The sequence below is a fragment of the Liolophura sinensis genome, chromosome 9 (genome assembly GCF_032854445.1).
Source record: "Liolophura sinensis isolate JHLJ2023 chromosome 9, CUHK_Ljap_v2, whole genome shotgun sequence".
In the NCBI taxonomy this organism is placed as follows: domain Eukaryota; kingdom Metazoa; phylum Mollusca; class Polyplacophora; order Chitonida; family Chitonidae; genus Liolophura; species Liolophura sinensis.
The window spans coordinates 14,878,902-14,905,532 of NC_088303.1; the positions used below are offsets into that span (position 1 = coordinate 14,878,902).

Below are 26,631 nucleotides of genomic sequence, written 5' to 3' on the forward strand. Positions count from 1 at the left end.
ACAATGATATTATCACCTTCCTCACGATCCTTACTCATCCTAAAATAAGACAGACCCAACTGCCTTCGTATATAGACCCAAGCATCACACACGGATTCGTCAAGGAGAGTGACGTCATGTACTTCAAACTTGAGTCACGAAATCATGTCAGATCCCAAAGTAAAGACAGCTTATACACTGAAGCTTACAGCGCTCCCCATTTTCACTATGCCAAAAGAAAGATCTGTCCAGTTTTACGAAAACGGAAAGATTTTCAGCACATTTCAACTATGCATGTTTCTTGTATTAGCTTCAGTATGCTATCTCCACAAAATGTAGCGAGTGATCATCGTATAGACAGCTGTGCAGCTTTCAGCATCTATTCCACTAAAATCAAACGGCCGATCTCGTCAAGAAGGTTACCAAGCAGCACCAGCTTATGCATATCTCAGGTACAAATCGTTACACGCACAGTTAGTTCTCACAAATTGATTCTTTATGATTCTTTCGTTCCTTCAATTCGGGCTTTCACACTGTCAGCTGCCATACATGATAAAACTTACCTAGAGCCATAAACATGACAACTGTCGCATGGACGAAACAATATTTACTACAGAGGTAAAGACTGATCAAATGTAACACATAGGACAAAACCATACTGCACACAGGAATGCGCAGACGCGGTACAACCTGCGAGTAGATCTGTCTAAAAGGGTAGACAGACACAGAGGGTAAAGTGGACGCAAACTGTACCGCAGTAAGGCCTGCGCCACAGTAAGGCATATGCCGCAGTAAGGCCTGCTTTGGTTTACCATCTCAGCATGCAAAACTTCGCACATTTCCACTGAATAGGCTCAGAAATACAGTGGTTAACTCTTACCCATATTAAGCTGATTATCATGCAAGTTATAATGTAAGTAAAGGACCTGATATGGTCAAGGGGAATTGGGAGGTGGGGGGATCGGCCCCAGTGCAAGAAGCTGTACACCTACATAAGCGAAATTGTATATAGCTGACGGTGAAGCATTCATAAAGCTAATGTTAAAGGTGTTACGGATAGATTGTGTTCCAGGAAAGATTAAATAACAGCACAGTTTGGATCTAAATTTATTCTTATTAAAAGTTATTTGTATATGTATCGATGCACGCATGGGCGATTGTTTGCAATCATAGAAGATTAAACCATAGAGAGTAGGGAAGAAAACGATGAACACCTTTGCAGTTCAAGTAACAATCTGAAGTCACAACCGCGCGAACGAGAGTCGGGTTCAAACACATGACCTTGTCGACAGGTAAAAGGTATGGAAGCCTATTAAGGCCATGATCTATAACGATCGTTCTATCGTGGTATCCTATAAAGAATTAGGTAAAAAAATGTTAATTGCAATTCATTAGACGTCACTGATCTAGAAATACCCAAGATACTGTGTTGTCATCACATTTAATATACAATCACATTAAAACAATGACTCAAATTTCATTTTTTTCTTAATTTTAAATTATCAGTATTTTGATAGTAATATGCAAAAGGATCCTGCATAGTTCTTAGATCTTGTGTAGAATGTGATGATTTTAATCTTCGTCACAGTTAAGTTATTGATTGAAAAAGTAGCGTATGACGGATACTCTATCAAACAACTTCACTGTGGGGGTGGGGGGGGGGTTCAAAAATTTTACAATGAGCATAATAAAATTAAAGCAAAACCAGAGCAACGACGACGGTGTGATAACTGGCAAATTGTCACACATAACCGGTGAAAAGGTGTGGACAAAGCGTTCAAGACCTGTTGCAGATTGTGTCAGCTGTATCTAATACCGCGTAACCAGAAGATAGGAGTTGTATAAGCATTCGACGTGTTGATTACATCAAGACAATGCTTTTGTGAACAGTTGCAATGAAAACACGAATGAGATATACCTATATTTGCATTTGACTTGGAAATTATTAATGGACTACGGATTTGAAATTTGAATTGGATTTCACGCCTATATAGGAAATCGACTTTCTTGCCTGCATTTCTGAAAATTTGTTGGCTACTTCGCTCTTACATATTGCAAGAACTATTTACTATATATATATATATATATATATATATATATATATATATATATATATATATACACACACACACACACACACACACACACACACACACACACACACACACACACATAAATAATAATTTATTCACGCAAATACTGTTGTGGAAAATATGAATGTATAACCATGTCCTGTGCTGTACAAAATATAAGTTCGAATGACTGACACATTTACAAAAGCGCCCACTCCCACCCTAACGTACTATTTTCAGTTTTACCGCTCGTCACACATTATTGAAGCAGACATGTCTATCAGGTTCCTGCTCTAATGACATGCACAGGTACAGTTCACAGGCAACGCGATATCTTCGCCTTTCAGTGAAACTTCTCACATTTAAAATATAATTAAGACGTACTGCATAGAGAGTCAGTGCAGCCACGACTGTGTGATAGCACTTTGTATAGGAAAACCTTTACAATGTATTGGTGGAACCGACAAGAAGTAGGCCATGACCAAAGCGCACGTGTGTAGCCTAAGGCCAAATCATGTCTTCATGTACACATCAATGTCAGCATACTACTTTTGCAGGAAGTCATTGATTAACTATTTGGTGTGGAAGTATAGGCCTATATTTGGCAAGCTATTTTTGACCTAATAAATAATTGTCGTTCATTACTACAACTTGGAGATAATGGTGTTAGGATACTGGACGTGTCAATGTCGAGCGTAGGTAAAACAATAGATATGTTACCTTCATACAGGAATACACGTAGTGAATATTTATAGTTTGTATACTGTTCTAATCGTGATATATTTATAGCGAATGATCATAGTTATGGGGCAAATCAAATATATTGCCAATTTCTTCTTTAATAGCGTAAATAGAAGAAACCGAAGAGTATTTTCTTTTAGATCCACACAATGAATGGATGAAATAATAAGTAAGATGACGAATGAGCAAAAGAATGAAGGAATATATGAACAGATGAAAATGGATAAATGGATGAATAAATGAGTTGGAGAATGAATGAACGAAGGTATAAATGAAAGGTTGAATGAGTAAAAACAAAACATATGAACAAACATGTTTTGAATTAACCTTAATGTCTACATAAAACAAGCTTCTCCAAGTTTACTTTAAGTCTAGAGTAGTCGGAAACATTCTACTCATTCTACTCATTTTATAAAAGTAATTATAAAACTTTTATTAGCCGTGACTCAAGGAACCTGTATTCACGAATAACTCGCGTGACATAAATATCGTTGGTAGACCTGATTTCATGAATGCACGTGGGTAGCCGTTCTTGCCTTTATCCATGATTTCAAATTCTGACATTTATATATCAGTTAGAAATATAAATCAGAATAAAATGTGCAAATACCTTAATGTAGTATCCATAGGTGTATGTAACGCATATTTATTTCGCGCAGTGTGCTGTGTGACCGTGGTTGGTACCTTTCTTCTGCTTTTTTCAGACAATATTATTGATATGCCAGAGTTGTCGCCCTTTTCTGAACATGGGCTAGGGATAGCTTTGTAGGTTTGAACCCTGAAGCATAAGCTGGCACTGTTTGTGTTGTGAGCGTTGATTTTCATTGGCTCTTATTTGACACTTTTATAAAACGCTTTACGTTTCACGATGGCGATCATTTTCATAGGTGGAAAAAACCATATAAAACCTCGACCTTTGGTAACTAACTGACGAACGTTCCCACGTGAGACATACAGATAGACATAACATATTGGTGTAAGACAAGCGCTCACTAAAGAACAAAATACTACGCCAAGCACGCGTCGTTGAACGCTGTGAAAGCGACGGAATCTACGAAGAGGGCCCAAGGTCATACAGGATTGCACAGGAACCATCTTGTCTGTGCAATGTAAAGACAAACGTTTTTAACCATTCGACCACGAGCTGCTCTCAGTTGATCAGTGTTAACAATCATACACTCTTTCAGCAGGTCACTAGACTTTGAATACCAGTACAGCAAGGTACTGCGTGCATGTAATCGACTCTTTGATTGCTGGATGTACACCAACATATAACGTTAATATAATCAATATTTATTGATTTGATTAGTGTTTTACGCCCTTCTCCAGAATATTTCGCTTATACGATGGCGGTCAGCATTATTGCGGAAGGAAACCTGGCAAAGCCTGGGCGAAACTATCACGCTGACCCCTAGCCCATTATGACCCATAAATTATGAGAAAGAAGCTCATTTGATAAACAGATGAGCCTTACATGAACCCAAAGGATTTCGCTTCATATACCTTGGGATTTCATAGGCTCAATATCACATACCCCTGTCAAAACATTTATGTTCATTGTCCAATGATAGATGATGCTTGATTTTTGCCGCATGGCACCCCTATTTATTGTTTCTTCTCCCTGAATCATGCTGGTTAATTGAAAGTTATCAGAGCATCAGATCCACGCATTTGTATTTAAACACAAAACAGAAAAACAGAGGGAAATGAACGCAACGCCAAGAAAACAACGCATTACATGTACCTAACTATATTTTAATTGAACAACAACTGTAATAATAAATATGATGGCATTGTTTCTGTTTTCTTTGCTTAATTGTTTCATGTTATTTTCTCAATCTGTTGCAGATCCATGTCACTCCAAACAAAAACAACCTTCCGATATCTCTTGTGGATCAGCAAAACCTCACTTCGAGTCTTATAAAATCTTCCACAGATCTCGCTACGGATGACGTATAGCGTTCATGTGTTTTAGTTCTGAGTAACACAGGACTGCAGCGATGTACAAGTATATTGTGACCGAGACACAGTATACCGTACTCTTATCTGGCACATTTCATATCTGATACATTTGGAACATAATCGTCTCTACAGTAGACCCTAAGTACGCTCTTTAGACAGTGTTACGGCTCTTATTTAATAGAGTGGTACATGTAGTTTTAAAAAGATATGGCCATACAGACTAGAAAAGATTCCAGTACAAATACATGCATAAAGGTAAACAATTACAGGAGCTTATACAAGTTTGTTATGGTGTCGTGTACAGGGATAACACTATATACATTTATAGCTTGAAAACATCATAAAAATAAATGCCATTTATTAAAATGCATATTTACATCTAATAATTTCAGCAAACGATATACGGGGTTGTTTCCCTTACATTCCAGAACTGTAGCGACATACTCAAGTAGGTTTATACGTACATGGAATGGGAAGCTGGCCCCGTTTAGAATATACCTGTCCCATGCAAACTGCTTTGTTAGTAAACCACACAGGTAGTGTTGAGTAAGTGTTACGCTATTTCACAATTTGGCAGCTTCCACATTGGCAGATCTTGCTGACTTCCCCTTTGTTTCATTCCTTGTGTCCATGTTACATTGACCTGTGATAAGCAAAATAACAACGGGATATAGAACGGAACTGGTTGTCTTCCTGAATGTGTTCTCAGATCATGAATGTGTTCTCAGATCATGAATATGTTCTCAGATCATGAAGGCGTTCTCAGATCATGAATGTGTTCCCAAATCATAAATGTGTTGGCAGCTTGAGATCTCCGTCTTATACTGTCTAAAAGCAAATGTGTACCACAGGCACACAGGAATTGTAACTAATTTGCACAGAAATATCAATGGTACACTTTTTATGTGTAACAAATTGTGGGCCTGTGATATACATCTTGTTTACATCGCGGGTTACATGAAGACGTGTGCACGAAACGGTACACATTCGTTCTTTGAGAGTACAGGTGCTTCAAGTTCCCGACCTGCTCATTGGGATGTCAGCCATTGCTGCACCCATATAATCGTGAGATTCTGACTAAACTGAAGAACATGCCAGATATAATCATAAAATATAATTTTCGATATATCATCAGATAGTATCATATACCCTAATACGTTTGAATAGACACAGTGGATATTAACAGTAAAAAGCTTTGTATAAAATAAACTTTAGATTAAATAAGGTTTTCTTAATTGTGAATAAAAACTAAATACACTAAGAAAGGGGCACAGAGAAGTATTCACATTGATATAATCTCCATAACAATTATGAGTATTGAAAAAGTCCTCATTAGTTTCACCGAATACATATTAAGTAACTTCATGACAAAGGTTACGAAATTATATCGTTATAATCCATCTATATAAGTGGGAGATAAAAGAATGGTGGCATTAATTAGATTGCTACGGAATCATGCAATAGTTCACTTACCGCGTTACAACCGTAAATACATGACAAAAGCACGACATTATCTAACGTTCAGAAACTGTCAGTATTACACCATGGGTGTAGATTTGTAATGGGCTACACAGCGGGTCTGGCCGATTCCAATTGTTATGTAATCGTCATGCTTGTTGGCCCTTCAGTTTGCTATGCGAGGATTTTATCTTTATGGGAAAGAACCATAAAAGTAATGTAAAAATCAATGTAACTCTACATTTAAAAATACGTTTAGTTATGTTTTTAGATTTTTTTTTCTTCACTGAATGAAATGCTTTGGAATGTTTAGATTATCAGGCTGTTTTTATGGACCATAATAGTAATATATGACGAACATACAACTTTGTCTACAGTTTTGTGTTTAAGCCTGAAAACAATTTTTGTGAACTCTACTATGTAACGTGCATACAAAAAACACTTGTCTTGTATGAACACAAACGTGTTTTCTTTTCAACCAAGTTATTGTGTCATATTTGAACAACTCTATCTTGTGCTGAATTAAACACTATGGGTCTTGTTTGTGTTTTACTATTTTGCAACACAACACGTGTCCTTCACATTTATCTAACACATGTTTGTGTTGTGGTAACACACTTCTGTGTTGAATGAAAGAACACAAGTTTCAACACATGTGTTTTTGTGTGTGTACCTGGTATTAACTACCTGTTTTAGGCCCATAGAAAAACCGACGTGACGTCAGTGGAGCCATGCGTTGTCAAAATGGTCTGTAAAGCCCACGTTATAATCCAAACAATTACTGCATTTAATTCAGTTTAAAACCATCTAAAACAAATAACTGTGCGGTTAGATTCAGTAGTGTATGCTCTTTCTCCTGAAGGCTCACTCACGTTTGGGTTTTCCATTCTTTTAAGGCTTTTGTAATATCAACTTTGGTCAGCATGAGATTCTAGGAGAAAAGTGGCTATTCAAGAAAAACCAGATCGGAAGTCGCGTTAATTCAAGTGGGACTCGCACGAGATGGTCTGTCCTTCATTCTCACTGGCCAAAGCCGCGGGACTTTTAGAATTTGAACGCGAATGAAACGAAACGACATTGAAAGCAGATAACAGAATTGGCGATCCTACATTACGCATTTCCAGGCAGACGCTATATAGAAAGTGGAGAGTGCTTAGAATCAGGTAATTTTGTCGAGTGATGAGACTATATTCGTGCCGCTTTCACCAGGACAAAATGACCGCGCTCCATAGCAGCCCTAATGACGTCATAAGGACACCGGCCATACTTTGGGTTACGGCACCACTAATGCAGTTATTGTCCGAACAAAAGCAGGTCTCTCCCTTATAAGATTTCACGTTTCTGGGTTTGATGGGGATTCTGTTAGGGTAGTAGGTCAAGGCCTGTCTCAGATATTCTCTCTGCTTTCCTCCATCGTCCTCGCAATACTCGTCATCGTTATCTTCCGGTACTTCAATACACATGCGCACTGCTATTTCTATGGGAATAGCCGGATCTGTAAGATAAAGAAAACAATGCGACGATGATTAAAGCCTTTCTTGCACCATCTTTGTGTTATTTAGCTTATCTTTTATCTTTCCCTGATAAACTTGTAATGTATGAAATACGCAGTAAGTCAGCAGCTTAATTACTCGTGTACATGCAGTGTTAAGAACTCTTTATTATACACGTTGGCCATTGTCTAATTTTCTAAATTTTCTCATCTAAGACAACATATAGCGAGCGTAGGTCGTTCACTCTACATGCATTTCATACATTTCAGTACTGCAAAACCATCTCGCTTTCAATTGGCAGAAATTTCAAGATAAAAAGATAAATGTGTTTTAAATAAATTTATTCTGCGTAAATTATCGCACTGTTATTTTAAAGAACTGATCAATTGTAGACGTAGATGTCTATTATCACTCCATATTCTCTTCTGGGCTTATACACTAGACAGCACTACATGTTATCTTTGAAACACTATAAAATTCGGCTTGCATTTTTTTTATCTGGAATGTTATACTGTATTTGACCTAGACGTTTCTGAAGAATACCCTTCTACCGCACGCCGCCTGTATCTCTATAGAAAATATGAATGTAAGGTTGCAATGTTATTACTATTTTGCCATCTTGACCAGTTTACACCAATGTGAAACTCCGATGTGTTACATGCACATGTACAAATCGCAGAAAAACAAATTGTCTTCTTCTGTAACGCTACAATGATTGGGTACTGCCCACTGACCGTTTTGTGAGCCGAAAATATGCAGTACATAAATGATGTCAGAGTGGTATTTTGTTGTTTAGGGCTTATTACGTGATTTCCAACAGGTTGTCAGGACTGTAAATTATCAAGTCAACAGAAATGCACCTAAGAATAAGCTCGACATCTGTGTTTATTTGTTTCATTGGTACCCAAGGCAGACGGTGTCTATATATGTTTAAAGAAATAGCATTAAAAATAATTTTCTTTAAACGTTCTTTAAAAGTTTTATATTCTGTTTAAAAAAGTGTATGTAAACATAAGATATCAAAAGACCAACCCACCAAAAAACTGACCGACTGACAGTCAAGACCGACCTATAAACAGACGAGCGACTTATAGAGCTGTCTCCTGCTATGTGTCAGAATGTAATCTGCATACTGTGCGTTATGGGGGATATTTCTCTACTGCAGACTACCCAAAAACAAACAAACAAAAAAAAACCCCTACACACATGGTAAACATATGTCATTTATACAGAGGAATATATGTGCTCTCAAACGGACATAATCTATAACTTAGGCCAGGTTAGATTAATGCCCAGTCCCTACCGAGTTTATAAATACAACTGAGGATGTTAACAGTCTTCATACGTGTGCATGTATATACAGCTGGGTTCGAACGTGTCACGACAGAATGTGATGAGCGGAAGACCAAAAGGATTACAAGTTTTAGCTACATATAGGAAAAGAAGTATAAGGTGGTTCATAAAGGATTAGCCTTAAAACGACAATACCTGGATGTATTTTTAGCAAAATGATGTCACATCTTCAATACATATTTAACTTGGAATTAAAAAACGATCGAATAAAAAAGTACATGTATACTTTTAATCAATGTGAAAATTAAGACAGCCAAGATTGCTAGAGGAGAATGAATTCTATTGTCAATTTTGCCGTTATTTTGAATTAAATAGTCAGTAAACTATATCCTCACAAATAAAACCGGTAGTAGTCAAGGAAATTAAATATGCCTGGAGTTAACCATTTAGACATTTATATATCTAGAAGGCTGTTAATCGCAGAAAAACAAATTGTCTTCTTCTGTAACGCTACAATGATTGGGTACTGCCCACTGACCGTTTTGTGAGCCGAAAATATGCAGTACATAAATGATGTCAGAGTGGTATTTTGTTGTTTAGGGCTTATTACGTGATTTCCAACAGGTTGTCAGGACTGTAAATTATCAAGTCAACAGAAATGCACCTAAGAATAAGCTCGACATCTGTGTTTATTTATGTCGCAAGACATAAATAATTATGTAGATCGATCGTAAGACATTAATAAGCATGTATATCAATATACACGAAAAGAATTTACATGTGGGTATCTACGATTTGTTTTTTGTCAAGATGGCAAATTTTCAAAGGAACATGTTTTAAGATTTATCCGTATACTAGTTAAAAACTTTTGTAAATAGCTTAAAGTAAAAATTGACATATGACATCGCTTAAAGGTACATTTTATGTATGCTTTATATACAATCTCTGGGAAGGCATTTGTTTGGCATAATACTGATGAAGGCACTCTTCAGCCGTATGGGCCTACGCGATTCCAATGAGGGTCGTGAGTGTCTATTCTCTTAAAACGTTATATATACTTTAAATACTGTTACATCCAACATAGTGGAAGTGATGGGAGATAGAAAGCTATTATAATGGTTAACAGTTTCTAAAATTTAAAACTTTACAAAACGATTCTGAAAATATACACTTATACAATGTTTGGCATTATAAATGTTGAAACTATAATAATCTAACATTATATATCACAACCTGCAAACAATGATTACGTGTCAAAACAGTTTAAACTGTAGCTACTCACAGTTTACACGATGTACCATTTTAACACTTGTAAAATGTTGATAACCTAAAATTTGCATTTTAAATGAATACTTCCGGTCTATACCTTGTTCACTCTGACCGTCGACCTTGACAGACGCCCGACCCCGAATCAAGCCACACTTGTACTCGGCGTTGTCTCCGGGACGTTCACACTTGGCCAGACGCGCACTGTGCTCATTAGAACCGATGGTCACATTGTTATATGGGCATCTTGGGGAGATGAGATTGTCGAGGGAACTCCGGATCAGGCCATGGTAGGAGCGATGAGTGATATGCAGGCACTGCAGGCAATCTATGGCTGGAATATGGATAACATTCGGATTTTTGTCAATCACACGAATCACCACAGAATTGTTTTAAACAGTATTTTTTGATTTATAGAGAAAAACTGAATAATTATATTACTAGTAGCTCGGGTTGTACGTATTGTATGTTTTATTATTCATGAACGTAGTCACACATGTGCAAAAAATAAAATATAACTCCAAAATGGTAAGTACATTGTGTTATTTTTAGTGTTGATTTGCGCTTTACTATGTATCTGACGTTACTGAACAAGTTACACGGAGTGTGAGAAAATAATGGAAACCTGGAGGAAATTGACCGATTTTTCTCTTGCCACTCCCAGAAACAAGGATTTGTTTTCTGTGCTTCAGCTGAATTTCATCTGCCTATTATAATAACCAGGAAAATGTTTCCCTTTATACACATATACGTAAGCCGTGATATATTTCGGTGGATGACACATGAATGGGATCGGAGAAACCTGTGCCCTTCGCTAGGTAAACCCAACAGAACACCTAGACCGCACCAGCCAGAGCTATTATTGACAGAGTGATCTAACAGAACCCATGCAGGCAATGGGTACCTTTTTCCAGCAATGGTCACGCGGGTCCAACTAAATTGTCCACTGCTTTGTTGCAGTGGGGAAAGATTTCACGGCACATTATAATTTTGTTTTACCCATACCAACGCGTTACAACTAGAGTATCTCGGATTTTGAAAAAGTTGCTCCACTGCCTTCCGGGTCACGACCTATGATTCACGTGACATCATGCAGACGATAGGTTGAACTGACGGACAGCAAATCTATCTGAAGAAGGTTTGCTAAATATTACATTTTCTCATCATTAATACAGATAGCATGGGATGTTATACATATGCCTTTGCAATCCTCGCCAATCAATGGGTATCAACACTAAACAACAATGTAACAATATAAGTGGACTACGAATGTACAAATTGTACGCAGTATGTTTTGTAGAGAACTTACCTGTTGAAACGCCTATCACAACCGACAGTGTAGCCAATAGCAAAGGGACTGGAGCTGCCACCATTTTGAAAGTTGTCTCGGAGGTTCTTCACCTGAAACACGAAAAGTAACTTTATAGCAATGTGGATGTTTATCCGTGGTACAAGCATATACCAATCGATAAAATCAGACTGTCGTTGGACACGAGGCTTTGACTTTTATTGGCTGCAGCGCAGTCATAGCCAGCCATATGAAACTTGTCTTGGAGATTTGTATTTTGTGGAAAAGATGTAAATAGAGAAATGTATGCCGTGAACTAGTGTAATTACGTAATGTAAGCGTTGAGTTTTGAAACTGAACATTAAAATGTTATCGCCTAATGCACGTAGTTTGCAAGATGAGTAGAATACAAATTAGGCCAATACCATAATTACACTTAAACAGATTTCATGCAGCCTGTGTTTTAATTGTATTTACTATTTAGAAATGCAACGGTTTTTGCTAAACACCATGTATATATTCAGGAAACTGTACCTATATGATCAAATTCCAACCTCGATTACTGGATAGGGCGGCCATGTTAGTAGACGCGATGCATCCCGTCCCCATATGGGAACACTTTTGTTTTCTATTTCCAGCACTTCCCTACACCGTAAGGTTAGGACCAGCATGCCGAGTGTCATTGGGGCGGTGTAAGAACAGTGTGTATGGACACCAGTTGTTCCGAAAAGCAACTCTATTTTACCCCATATGTTTGAGGTTCCACATCGTTTTAACATTGAGGTATACGACGTAGATTGCCGACGTACACAGTACAGAGAACAAAATATAGATGCTTAACCAAGGTTACTTGTATAACACTGAAACACCATGTATAAATTGAATAAGGTTAAATTCTATAGTGTGTCAATGGCGGAGGCAAATATAATGGCAAATATAAAGTGTTAGAAATTTAACTTACTGTATCTGTTTAACCCATAAAAAGTGTCGACACTTTAACATTTGCCTTTCAAGAGAGCTGTATAAAATTAATTAATTACACTGTGTGATTTGCGCAATTAACATTTATCATTCACTTAACCAAAAAAAATATGAAAAATATCAATTCCATGTAGCTGCAAGCATTTGACTGTAATCCCATGACTGTTGACATTTTACAGTGGTTAAATGTTACGAGTTTTATTTGTCCCCATGGCTGTCGACAGTAATGTGAAAGGCGTAGGTATATTAATTCAGATTGATATGATCGCTACATTAACACTGTGTTCAAACACTACATAACTCAGACGCGTCGCAAGTCCTAATGTCCTAACTGTAATATGCGTTTCACAAACAAAGAGTATAGGGCCTCTGTGGATCAGTTGGCTCAGCGTAATGACACAGGAGCCTCTCACAAATGCGGACCAGTTCATGCTGGCTTCCTCTCCGGCCGTGAGTTGGAAGGCCTGACATCAAGCTGCGGATGGTCTTGAGGTTTCCCCCGGGCTCTGGCCGCCGTCGTGTATGTGAAATATTCTTGAGTACGGCGTAAAACATCAATTAAATAAATAAATAATTAAATAAACAAACACAGATTGGCCGGAGTATACCACTGTCACCTGTCTAGTACGTGACGAACTTTCCAACGTACTACCTATATATGAGCACCATATTGGTGGAAGACAAGTGATCTTAACGAAAGTTAGACTACTTCACGAGCACACAAGCATCGTCAACCTCTTGTTGTCACCGGAATTAGGGGGAATAATAAATGTACTAACTAGTTTGGTTCAAAATGTTCCAAATATTACCATGCTGAAGACACCCAACAGGACACCTCCAGTCACACCATAATTGTTACCCAGTCCTTGTCTAAAATGCGCAAGTGCTGTATGTTTGGAGCAAATAAACAATCATCATTCATTGTGCCGACAGCTATACTCGCGACGTAAAAAAAAGAAAAAGTCATTTAGCCTGCGCAGCTCACTATACCGGTTTGTATATACATGGACATCTGCACAACAACTTGCATTTGTTTACAACAGCAAATAATGGAAAAAAATAATGCGCCAACACCGAATATAAATTTTCAACAATAACGTCTTTGTTGTTAAATTCGCCACAGAAACTCTTTCACACAGTCATTTGACACAAAAATAACAAAGGTTACGAATGTGGCCTAGACAGACCTTTCGTGGCATACATTTTACCTAAACATCTTTAAAACAGTAGTAAAATGTTGCAATTATATATGGTTTTGTACAAATTTTGATTTCCATTTATTCACTGACCCATCAATAAAAAAAACACCCAAAACATTGCGTCATTGCTTGTCCGGCATATATTAGCCCCTTGGGGAATAGAAACATGGTAGGCTAAAAAAATTTAAAATGTCGAGAGAGTAGGTAAGCCAGGAAGATATTTTGCTAGGTTTGGCTGCTTTCCATGGTGCTCGCCATTCACTTTCGATCAAAAACCTGTACAAAACAATCTCGCAAATAGTATAAAACAACCCTCACTAATTTAACAATAAATGGAAATGAGAATTATAGAAAAATTACCTGGATTGTCCGCGCTTGTCCAAACCTTAAGACTGGGTTTTGGCCTTGCTCTACTGCAGCACAAGTGTTAACGATAAATGTTGGGTGGCGGGGAGCAGATATGATGGGAGTCTCCCATTGGTGGATTATTTTGCCGGGAATCTGCATGAACAGTGTCAGCTCATGCGGCAACACCCTTTACGATATGTACGGGTAAATGATTCATGCAGTCGGCGTGACTTCTGTGTTCAAGATAAAACACATGGCGAACTCATGTGCGTGGAATCTGGGATATTGTATATTAGGTGGTACCCCACTGATATCCTGCTCCGTCAACCACAGTATGGAAACCGATTTTGATTGCAATAACTGGCGCCAAAACTACAAAATCCCTACAGTAACACTGACCACACAATGTCGCCTCTTTACGCAGTTCATCGAAATTAATTCATAAAATCTCTAGGAGGTGCTTTTTATTTTGTCCTCATGATAAGACGTTTCATAAAATACTAAAACCTGAGAAGTTGTTGCTACCATTTGACGCAGACATCACTACCAATTAAACATGATATACATACAACTCAGTGAAGTCAAACTCTTGATTTCCCTTCTGAACTATATATATGGACCACAATTCTAAAATGTTGGACACAACTGATGTGTAATGTGTTTTTTTAAATGCATAATGCATCATCATTTTTTCCTCTTTGAAAGAATTACTTTCTTGTGATATAATTTCTACTCATGTACAAAGGCAAGCTTTTCCAATTAAATAATAACTTGCTGATGGAAATGTATTTACCACTGACACCTACATTTATGCATACACAGTCTACATCAGAATTCAAACATTTGACTGCATTTTGTTCATCAAAGAACACGAGACAGTTTCAGATGTACACATATTTTTCTGTTTTTTTTCACCAAAAAACTGGACGTCTTTGTTTGCTTTAACTATTAACCATATCCAAAGTAAATTCAGAAACAAAACCGTGTCAATCAGTTGCGTGTCAGTTATACTTATTCAGCCAAAGAAATTGGGTCCAAATAACGGTTTTCAAATACTGAAGACAGACCGACGTTTAAGCCGGAAAACCACTCCATCGAATATAATTCTTTTTTCATTTGGTGAGTAAACTGTCACTAACGTTCATGCATAATGATGTATGCCCAGTGGCTTTTGTATTTTACAGACACAGTTCCATTGCCATTTTAGAGCTATGTATGATCGTCGATGATAACATTCTGCGTTCTACAGAGCTTACGCTATAGGCTGTATCGTTATTCATTAGCCCCTTAAATATCCCTAAAATAGGTCTTACAGCGTTATGATACCATGTACATGTCTGGGTACAATAATATTATGAAGTGACAGGAGAATGTATACTAGTATATTACGCATAGCATTACATGCCGTCTCTTACTTAATCATTTTCTTTGAATACTTTTCTTTATAAACTTTAACAAGAGGCATACTTTTAAATAAATGAAACAAATTCAGATTTCTGAAGTCAGGTATATGTTACCACGTTTAACATCTGGTTATCGGAAGCCATTATCAGCAACAAGTACGCCGCGGCCAACATTAGCAAATATCATCAAGTAGGCCTTATTTCCCACTCTGTTTGTTTGCCTATTTGTTTTGGTTGTTTATTTATTTATACATGTTACCAGGATGTACATGCAAACATATATAAATTTCAATCAAATCAACTCAGTGTAAACTTAAGCTTGAGCAATAAAAGAAATGATTATTTGGTTTACATCTGTTCTGGACCCGTGTATGTGTTCATGTAAATTTGCATGTTTTCAGCACCCAAGGCTGCAGTGCAATCAAGCAACGTTGATTGAGGGTGTATTCGTATGAGTTCCCACGTATCAATTTTACATACAAATAGAACGAAACAAGAGCGTTCAATAATTAGGAGCCCCATGTTTGCAAAGACTGGGAATGTCCTATGCGGGTATGTCATGGCTTATAGTGGGGAGAATACATATATGTTTCTACACATGGACATAATATTGATAAAACATTTTTATAAGTATAGAACATAGCTTACAGCATAATTCCAAAGTGCATACTTTAACCCTACATCTGCCACACTTAACACGCATTTATGTGGAAGATATACACATGCATGTATGTAAGAAATTTATATATATATATATATATATATATATATATATATCCTACACACACACACATACACACACACACACACACACACACACACACACACACACACACACACATATATATATATATATATATATATATATATATATATATATATATATATATATATATATATATAAACAATAATTACTTATTTTAAGGCCAACACCGAGACATTTAAGGGCACATGGAAGAGACAGATTTTATTACTGCAGTAAGCGACCAAGCAGTAGGCTTGTATCTACATACAGTACATATGCTTACTGGGGTCACAGCACACACCAGCCCACAGGGCTTGCCTTCCGATCTAGGTGAGATCTATTACAATGGCTAAGGTATGCGGAATGTCCCAAGTGCCCAACACACCGCGAGCTAACTCAGGTCCCACGTAAAACCATTCTATATTTAAACCAATGTATATGTTTTTTGTATCATAGCTTTGCGTACATCTATCATGCAGTACGAACACATGCCCATAAAACCATAAACCTAACCACCGTCGGATGAACAAAATACTCTAGCTTGGAGTTAAATCACAATGGAATAAACAAAATAAGTAAACATATACCGTGTCCATATGCGCACACATTTGAACGTAGTACATATTGTGTGTTACTGAGAAATAATACACTGTGTTGTACGCGCTGGTTATGCAATGTATCATGGGATACATGCTCTATATAAATTACTCCCTGTACAAGGTATACAGTAATATACATGCACGTAAACAAGGCGAATCCAGAGGTGAGCACGTTTCCGCATATTAATTCTCCCACGTGTGATTTAACTTACATGAAGTTTTACGCCGTGCTCAAAAATATTTCACACATATGACGGCTGTCAGCATTATAGGGGAAACCCACGAACCATCCGCAGGTTGCTGTCAGAACTTCCCACGTACGGCCAGAGAGGAAGCCAGCATGAGCTGGGCTAGAACTCATAGCGACCGCATTCGTGAGAGGCTCCTGGGTCATTACACCAACTCAGCCATGTAGGCCTCTGTGATTTGATGATCTAAAATATTACACTTTTGACCAAATTTGTACTGAAAGTACATGTACCTCAGCCATGACTCTTACATGGGAATGTACTGGTCGACTTGGGCTCTAGACCATGTAGCTCTTATATGCATTTGTATAGCTTTTTCAAACATAATTTAAGTGTTACATAGGACAAAAACGTATAGTCCCACGTACAGAGTTACCATAAACGTAAGACCTCGCAGTCAGTGTAGAAGGAAGTTCAATAGAAACATGATTCACAAACACGTTACAGTTAGCTATTTAGTAGGATTGTCGCATGACACCAATAGCATGCATGCTCTATGCACAGTATTATATGCACTGCCTATGAATTTGCTAAAACAGGTAGTTCAAGACGTATCCAATAACATACCCCATTATATCGTATTTTCGATTGTACCGCCCTGTAACTACAACTGTAACTCAACACGATAAAGTATTTAGACAGAGGCCTTGATTTAGTTAACCTACCACGCATCTTTAATGAACCTGACGTTCGTAGTGCTGTGCCTAATTATTTTAATATCCAAGAGCCACCTTGCACATCCTATGAGTATACAAAGCATATCGCTTCCAAAATTTTCAATTATTCCCAGGCCATCAAGGAGTTCGATTTGGCGACGTATACTTCTGGCGGCTATAACTGTGATTGTGGAACCTCAGTTTGTACCTACGACAAATGTAAACGTGTCCTGACTGGTGAGCTTAATATTATTAATCTAATATGATCTAAGGAATCTCTTTGTGAGAGGTACTAAGTATAAAGAAAAGAGAAATGTCAGCATTCAATCTAACAAAAAAATATCATCTCGGCGCTTGAGGGATATGTTAAAAAATGGTCAAAACGGGAGAAAGTGGATTCTTCAGTACTTAACGATTGGCTTGAGATTGTCAAAAAGACGGTTACTTTAGCTATACACCGTGTAGACATTGATGCTCTACCTAAAGTTAAACAGGTTGTGAAAGATCTCACCGTGCAAGATACACTCGCTGACCTTCATATTTAATTTGTTATCACTGTAGCAGACAAGGCTCCTAATAATGTCATCTTTATTTGCAAGAATTATTATTATCAAATTTTTGTTCAAGAGCTATGTACATCTGCAACAACATCGACGTATTCTTCTACTACATGTACTCTGGTGGAACTATTTGATAAACACAAAACCTTTCTTAAAGAAAGGCGCCCAAATATACCTACCCGTCATACAGAAATACCACAACTTTACTGGATTACTAAAATGCATAAATCCCCATAAAAGGCTCGATTTATTGCGGGTTAAGAAGTTGTACCACCAAACTCTTGTCAACCCTTCTTACGAGAGCGTTACAAGAAGTGAAGTCATTTTGGAATAAGTATTGTGCCATAACAAAAAATTCATGTGTCAACTGCATGTGAATTCTTAACTCCAAAACGTCCAAAAATGTGAACTCCAAACGTCTTACAGAAGAACTTGATGCTCATATGCATATACCGTACAAAGACGTATCCACATGGGATTTCTCTACTCTCTATACTACGATTCCTCACAAACATCTTACTGACCGAATATCGTCGTTAATTGTCTCGGTATTTACAAAAACAGGTTACCGTTACATTAAGTCAGAAGCAATAAGGCTTTCTTCAGTTCTACTATTTATAAAGGTTACCACTCATGGGATGTTACATTATTTATTGAATTACTTGCATTTTTCATTAATAGCATCTATGTGTAATTCGGGGATACCATTTACCAACAGTACATAGGTGTTCCAATGGGTACCAATTGTGCGTTACATCTTATTTGGGTCTATATCTGTACAAAGACGAACAAGGTCTCCTTTCATGCCGCCTTTACGACAAAAGGGATAATTTCAAGTTTGATATTGTAACTTACACTTATTTGGATGGCAATATACCGAAGGGTCCTGCATATGGCGTATACATATCTCGCCTTGTAGCGTTTTTTCAGATCTTGCGTAAATTGTGATGACTTTAATCTGCGTCACAAGTTTTTAGTTCAAAAACTAGTTTGTCAAGGATACTCCATCAAACGCCTTCATTCTAAGTTTCTCAAATTTTACAATGAATATAATACTCGCGTTGGCATGTATGGGCAGAGCGTTCAGAATCTCTGGCGATCTGCATTGTGCTCAACCACTTAGTCGGCGCTGTTATCCTTATGTACATATCTATGGCGTACATGGTATTTAACAACACAGATGGCGTTGGTTGCCCAGTTAAACCGTCTGTCTTATACAGACCAGCATGTCATGTGTAACATCATAGATGGCGCCTCTTGTAGTATGAGATCCTTACATATTAACGGGAAAGACGTAATCGTCCGTTACTTTTGAATCACAATCTGGTCGGTCAAGGTCTGTAGCGCTCGTCATTTACGAACTGTATCTAATACCGCTTAACCTGCGGTTAGGGGCCGTAAAGGCAGCCATGCTCATTACATCTGCATGATGTCTTTATGAACAGTTGCAATCAAAGCGCAAATGAGATACCTTGTTTAATTTTTTTTTGACCTGGAAGTCATTCATGGACTACGAATTTGAACTTTAATATGGAATTCATGCCCGGAATATCCACTGTCTGCCCGGCATCATTGAAGACTGATGACCGCTTCTCTCTTGTGTGTTACCGGCTTTATTTCCTATTTGTATAATTTCTTACATACCTTTGTCTTTGGGAGCTAGTTTTAAACGTTGTTTTGGAAATGGATCTTGCGATTGTCGACTTGGAAACGCCAGTAAGAGCTAAGAAAAGTAGACAACCCCTCCCACAGTAACGTATAGCTTTGCGTCCACATAACTTAGAGGTATAAAAATACATATGAACAAAATAAATGGAATGTAACAACTTATACGTCGGCCTATAGAAAACTGGGTTTCAGGACATTAGTGATTCCTAAGATTTAAATGGATACTGGGTATGATAAGATAGGCCTAAATACACGACAGTGGGTCCCGCATCCTCCCAGGTAAGAGGCGTCTTCGAAGATGCCTTACTCCCGATAACTTACCTGTCCTACACCTGTTCACCGCTAACAAGATAAATCCGTTCCTATCTAGGTCACTTGTTCAGGTTGTGACCCGCCGTACCCTCTCACCTATGCAGACTGACTTCTAGACTGAACCATACATATAGGAAGGACGAATCTTGAACACCAAAGAAGCCTTACATTCACAAGCTCTTTTGTACGTCTGTCCTCACTACTTCATACTGCATTAGCCTGATTAAGACGACACACCGGTTGCGCACGCAGCAAATGTCGCTCTGCCCCGTTCACCTACTTTGAACTTAACTTACCCTCCACAAATGACGTCAGCTGTAGCTGAACTATAACGGTCTAACACAAATGTCCTTCATGAAGGCAAATCTATGATCGCGTTTTGCGATAACTATCCCTTCTTAACGGAAAGTGAGGATACGTACATAAATGTAGGCCTATGCATACATCTGCGTGTGTATATTAGAACAAGAAATCTCACACAGGGCCTTCCGGAATGTACGTCTGTAACTCGAGCATGTACACCTGAAAATATGGGCGAAAAGTAAATATCTTTGAGGTTTCAATCATTAATTACATAAAAAGAGAAGGATTTGCTCTATGGGATGTAGTGATGTACGAATTCTTAAAGATTAATTTCCAAGGACAGCAAAGGAATGTTTTTCCAAGAAATTATCCTGGATGAATTTAAAAACTCCTCATCGTACGGTTTGAAGGTATGTCTTTTCACAACGTATATGGAGGCCCCTTTACTTAATATTTAATTTGGCTATAACAATAGACAATGAAGTTTCATACAATTTCAATGAAAAGAATGTAAGGCAACTGAAAATGTATTCACTTATAGGTTCATAAATTCTAGTAATACGATACTTCTGCAAGTAGAAGTTGAATTTATGCGTCCAAAACGCAAAATATGTATATCAGTTGAGCTTTGATCGCAACTGCTAATCTAATTCAAGACGATGAATATACCGCCCCTATCTCCGGGTTAAAGCTTTGCATTTGTAGCGTCTCCTCTCTGAAACTTCGTAACTTTGCAATAGCAATGCATGTTCGTCAGACGGAGATATGTTATGATTACGACAGTGATAGTTGGCATATTTATTTGCAATTTATAATCAATGTCGTGTCCGACATCCCACATTCCCCAGGAGGAGGTCGTGGCCGATTGAGTGGCTAAGTTGCTTGGTTTATATAAACAGGGCAACAAAAGTAAGTTCCCCCAAAACGTTGTTTGATATCTCCCTTGATATATAACAGATCGCAATGAAATTTTTCACACACCATCCCAGTAATCCGGTGGACGTGGTATATCAAGGATTAACGTGCGGGTGCAGTCGTGCGCTAATGAAGGTCCAGGGAAACACACATCGGCGAATTGTAAACGTCGTACTAAGGAACAGAACGACATCAGGTATAAAGGGTCAGAGTGTGTCGTATAAAAAATAAAAAAAAAATGCCATTTTTGACTAGTGCGGATTCAACTTGCTCGTCATGTCATTTAACATCCATTTTGAATTTCAGCACCAGAGGTCAGAGATCATGCAGGTGTCGGGGTGAGACGGTCGAGTGCCCAAACAATCAGGAGACGTCTAAAAAGCCGCTAAGAGTACGTTCCAGGCGGCTGGTGAAGAAATGACGGCGGAGCAACAAGGCTAAGATAACGCATCTGCAGTGGGCCACAAATCACGTTCGATCGGGCGACAAATCACTAGACGGCGATGGGGCAACGTTCTTTTCACCCACGAAACGCGTATCTCAGTCACGTTGGCTCGATAACACTTGTGTTGTCGACAGGGTGAACAGCATGCACAGTGCTTCCAGTAACGGCCTTTGGTAGTGGTGGCAGCCTAATGGTCTGGGCAGGTATTAGTTTGACAGGCAAGAACGATCTGGTTCCTGTTGAGGGAAACTTGAACGCTGCTGGCTGCGTTGCTCAAGTTCTCAGACCGCATGTTTTGCCCTACGCAGCCGCTGTTGGAGATGGATTTGTCTTCATGGACAACAATGCGTGTCCACATCGTGCATTGTGAATGACTTCTTCAAACTGAAGGCATTGATCTGATCAGTGGCCCGCGTGTTCTCCGGATCTCAACCCCATCGAACATCTTTGGGATCAGTTGAAGCAATCAGTCTATCGTAGAGCTTGGATGAAGTCCACCCTTGACGATTATTTATATGTTGCCACAAAAAAAATAAATTACATACACAAGCATGCACCTCCCGCCCCACCATCCTCCGCCGAGTATCTTTGTACGGGCTTTTTTTTGGCATTTTTAGTGCTGCCTCACTAGAACGCCATGAATTACACCCATTGTACTCTACATCCGTCTGGCTTGTCCATGCATTCCAAGTGGACAAAGCATCCATTTTGCGAGCTAGCCTAACCAAAGACTCGTTTGAACTTTTAACTTAGTTTGTGACTCCCAATCGCTTCTCCAGCTTGGAACCCTACATTCTGTATCTACTGCAGTATGGAGCAAGAAATATCAAACATTTTATATTAAAATCATACAAAGTTTAGAATTTCTGATCTGAGGAGGATAGGTTGTTCTGTTGATACGACAGTTATAGCTGTATTTTCTTTGATGGATCTGACTTAGGACACGAGTACTACTACTATGCACGATTTCAAGAACCAGGAGAACAAAACTGGAATGATCCACAGATAAAATACACATGGTTTAATTTTAGAAGCTTTATTTTTGTCGTATATATACAAGTAAGAAACGCATTATAAGGGAAAAAAATCAAAACAAAAAAAAACACAAAACAAAAACGAAATCAAACTTTAGGGAGGAGAGCACACACGATTTATCTAGTTTTGAATGGCCTCGACTTGGCCAGAATGGCTGGAACTTCTGTGGCAACCGCTTCTGAAAAATATAAATCTAGGCGTCAAAACATAACATATATAATACCCGCAAACGAAAATGAACGTTACAGGTCAATCGCAATTCTATAATAAAAAAAAAAAATTCCAGAAACAATAAGTATACGAAATATGAAATTAATACTTAAATATTTTTCAATGATATTGGAAAGACGCAAACGAATGGCGTAGGTGAACAGGAAAAAGATTATCTAAATGTGTACTAATTGTGTTTAAAAATATGCGTCTTCGTTGATTTGGTTGCAGTTCATATATCCGAAGTGGAGCTCTAATTGAACACCACGAACTCATGCTGTCCGTACTTCCGGGTTAAACCAAATTAGTTATGGAGCAGCGGGCGTGTTGGGAAGGTGAAATGGATTAAAGGAATGATCACTGACAAGGGATAAGTTTGTCATTTAAAAATTTATGAAAAGGGAATCATCCAGTTAAAAGCCAAGCATAAAATCAACTGACGCATATGTTAAAAAACAAACGTACAAACATACGTTCCTACAGTCATGGAAAGGCAACGTGATTATAGACGCCAGAGCCACAAGAACATAGGTGCAAATTCGCGCAACTTTGGTGGGGGGGGTGGTACTGGCTGGTTGTGCATACCTTTTGGTGTCCGTTTAGCTCGGAATGCCGATCTGTTTATGAATTCCACAGAACAGGAATCCTGTAGAATGGTATATTCAAAGTAAAATATCGACAATTTAATAAAATAAGAGCCCTGCTTTATGTGCAAACAGACTTGCTCACAGAAGCCATTCTATGCAGAAGGTACGGATTAACAGATTTACAATTAATTGTTCTCAATTTACGATGTAAGTTATAACCTACCCCATTACATGGTCCAGGGCATTCAATAAAACGACACTGAAATTCTACTGTGTCGTCAGGGCCAGACAGCTTGAAGGCGTCAAAATACGGACTGTACACTCTATTGCCAACGGTCTGGAAACCTGAGGTTTTGGGGAAAACCAAACCATCTCCACAACTGAAATATTAAAGGTGAAGCAACATCTGACGCATATCCTCGTGCTGTACAGAAGCGCAGGATTGCACTACCCCATGAACAATGTTCTGTAATATTTTAGCATTCGATCAATGGTGCTGAAACGTGTAGCTTACCATGTCTTATTTAGAACTATCCATATAGACAGAACTTTTGTAAGTTTATACACGCATCTGTACGATTATTTGTCCAGAATTGACCTAAATGAAAATTACACAAAAGAGCCTGCTGTTCGAATGAAACGTCGGATGAATCAAATTACTTCAACTCACCCTGCACGGAGCACGTAATATCGGCTGACGTCATTTTGGGCAGAACAGCTTAGAGCTCTGAAGGATACAGCTTGACCTGTAAGAAACCATTCATGATTGTTAGAATGTGGAGATTATGTGCATCTCCACACCAACAGAGTCAGTAGGTCGTCAGAGTGGCCTCCCTTTATGCCACTTACCATTTGGATAGTTTTTGAAATTAAAACATTTGCGAGGTAAATAAACTCTTTACGAGGTTTGTATTTCCACACCATAACAGCCGTGAATCATCTAGCTAATGTTTTTTGGGGACGGTTTAGATAGAGAGCAAAAAAAGTATAAGTACCAGAGATGTCTTGCGCCATCAGTCGGACTTTTCGTCCAATAGAAATGTAATCCGAGGTGACCTCCCGATCGAGTACATCAATCACCTCAAGGACGAAAGTAGCCGAGGAATTTCCACCCAGCAATGTTTGGGCTTCCCAAGGATTTAAAAACCTGAGGATAGAAAATAAGTACGAATGACAACAGTAACTTGAACTTCGGTCATTTTAGGCTTCTGACCCTAATTAAGCAAAGCTCTGACGAAATGTACTACAGTTTAAAAAAAAAGGTGGCAAACTTGATAAAGCCGAAAAAAAAAAAAAAATAAAAAATAAAAAAATAAAAAAAAACTCAACGCCTTTGTACAACACATTTTGTTGTAACACGACGCTCCTCACCAATCGCTGATAGTTTCCGATGAGGAGATAGCGTTTCCATGGGCGTCGTAAGCACAGGATATGGTGTGGATCTTGCGCTGCTGAATGATCTGCGTGTCCGGTTCACCCCAGCCAACCTCTACTTCAACTGTGTATGTGTTACTTCCGTCTTTTTTCTGTGTAATAATGATAATGATGCTAATGATAATGACGATGACAATGACAATTCTAATAAAATCTTCAAATACTGGTAGTTTACAAGGTATTTTTTAGACACCAAGTTTCTTAATGTGGACTCTAGTCAGAATTTTTTTTTATATGGCAGTCTACTTTGCGCATCTTATGCACCATGTATTAAAAGAGGAGTCCGTAATTGATATAAGTGTCATGTCCAATATTCGTATACCATTCGTAGTCCGTAAAGGGCGTTCCAAGTCGATAATCGCAAGATCCATTCCCAAAACATTTAACACTAGCTCCCAAAGACAAGGTTTGTAAGAAATTATACAAATAGGAAATAAAGCCGGTAACACAAGAGAGAAGTGGTCATCAGTTTTCAGTGATGCCGGGCAGACTGTGGAGGGAAAGCGACATCGAGTAGACGCAATTCACCGGAAGAATCTGACATAAAAAAGTATCTGGTGCATACATAGAATTGACAGGCTTGCCCTAAGTAGGACTGATTAAAGTTCCCAGTCAGTATGAAGTTGACTTTGTCCGTCGTGGTGAGGGGCAGGTCAGCGTTTCGGCACCTGGCCATGGCGTAGGCGGGGACATCGGTGGTGAGGTGGAGGGTGGGTGTGGCGCGATCCGTGGACGGGCATTGGGCAAACACTGAAAACCAAGTTGTGGCTAAAATGACGAGGTTTGTAACTGGATAACTATATGTCCGGATACACACTACAGACTTCCGATGCCAAAACCTTGGCCAATAAACAAGGCGCCTTTAGCAAGAAATACATTTAACAATGCCAATGTACAAGGAGCCTTTGATAAGAAGTACATTTAAGGTCAATGAACACCGGTTCCAAACGCAGGTCCCAATAAGGGGAAGGCTTGTGCGACCTTACTGAGTCGTTTATTGAAACTTTTCAGATAAGAGATCGGTTACATTGCATTATAAAAACCTAAAACTTCATTAAAATTCCAGTGTACTAGTGGTACACGATATTGTGGCCAAAACTTTATCAGTACATAAAGTGTAAAAGCCGGGAAACCTGTCAACAATGGCTGGTACACAACTGTTACAAGTCAGTAGTGACCACATCATTTTTACAGTCGTTTTTAGAAAGTACTTAAATTCCAGTTGCATCACGGAACAATTATTTGAATTATTTGTTTCAAATCTATTCAGGATGACTGCAGCTTAAAACATCTAGTTTGTTTAGTTATCAAAAATATTTTAGTGAGCAAGTGCTTGGGGTCTAACGTCATACTTAATCACTTTTTCAGTCATGTGCCTCCTTGTTGCAGGACCGATTTCCACCACTTATCTAGTGCTGCTTCACGAAGACA

The 26,631-nt window shown here is 38.4% G+C and overlaps 2 protein-coding genes across 3 annotated transcripts; both read right to left on the reverse strand.

Moving 5' to 3' along the window:
• Positions 1 to 5,433: 5,433 nt before the first annotated feature.
• On the reverse strand, positions 5,434 to 14,168 carry LOC135475373 (uncharacterized). 2 transcript variants are annotated; one of them, XM_064755239.1, is made up of 4 exons: positions 14,093 to 14,168; positions 11,574 to 11,665; positions 10,365 to 10,598; positions 5,434 to 7,707 (listed from the first exon to the last, which is right to left on the reverse strand). In XM_064755239.1, the coding sequence occupies exons 2-4, from the start codon at positions 11,635 to 11,637 to the stop codon at positions 7,415 to 7,417; spliced, it is 591 nt and encodes a 196-aa protein (XP_064611309.1). In that variant the 5' UTR covers positions 11,638 to 11,665; positions 14,093 to 14,168; the 3' UTR covers positions 5,434 to 7,414. The 2 variants fall into 2 exon arrangements, with proteins under 2 accessions (XP_064611309.1, XP_064611311.1); XM_064755241.1 differs by lacking the exon at positions 14,093 to 14,168 and adding an exon at positions 12,087 to 12,106.
• Positions 14,169 to 20,745: 6,577 nt separating this feature from the next.
• On the reverse strand, positions 20,746 to 25,876 carry LOC135475628 (vitelline envelope sperm lysin receptor-like). Its single transcript, XM_064755559.1, has 6 exons — positions 25,766 to 25,876; positions 25,138 to 25,292; positions 24,762 to 24,913; positions 24,437 to 24,512; positions 23,990 to 24,146; positions 20,746 to 20,793 (listed from the first exon to the last, which is right to left on the reverse strand). Exons 1-6 carry the CDS (start codon positions 25,874 to 25,876, stop codon positions 20,746 to 20,748), a joined length of 699 nt encoding a protein of 232 aa, XP_064611629.1.
• Between the last annotated feature and the right edge of the window lie 755 nt (positions 25,877 to 26,631).

What these genes read in the sequence shown, in the direction of transcription:
- LOC135475373 (XM_064755239.1), bottom strand. Translation starts at nt 11,637, where the DNA reads ATGGTGGCAGCTCCAGTCCCTTTGCTATTGGCTACACTGTCGGTTGTG. An exon ending in TGTGATAGGCGTTTCAACAG is followed by an intron (nt 10,599 to 11,573) that starts GTAAGTTCTCTA and finishes TCCATATTCCAG; the next exon opens with CCATAGATTGCCTGCAGTGC. An exon ending in CGACGGTCAGAGTGAACAAG is followed by an intron (nt 7,708 to 10,364) that starts GTATAGACCGGA and finishes TTTATCTTACAG; the next exon opens with ATCCGGCTATTCCCATAGAA.
- LOC135475628 (XM_064755559.1), bottom strand. Translation starts at nt 25,876, where the DNA reads ATGGCCAGGTGCCGAAACGCTGACCTGCCCCTCACCACGACGGACAAA. An exon ending in TCGGAAACTATCAGCGATTG is followed by an intron (nt 24,914 to 25,137) that starts GTGAGGAGCGTC and finishes TTCTATCCTCAG; the next exon opens with GTTTTTAAATCCTTGGGAAG. An exon ending in TATTACGTGCTCCGTGCAGG is followed by an intron (nt 24,147 to 24,436) that starts GTGAGTTGAAGT and finishes TTAATATTTCAG; the next exon opens with TTGTGGAGATGGTTTGGTTT.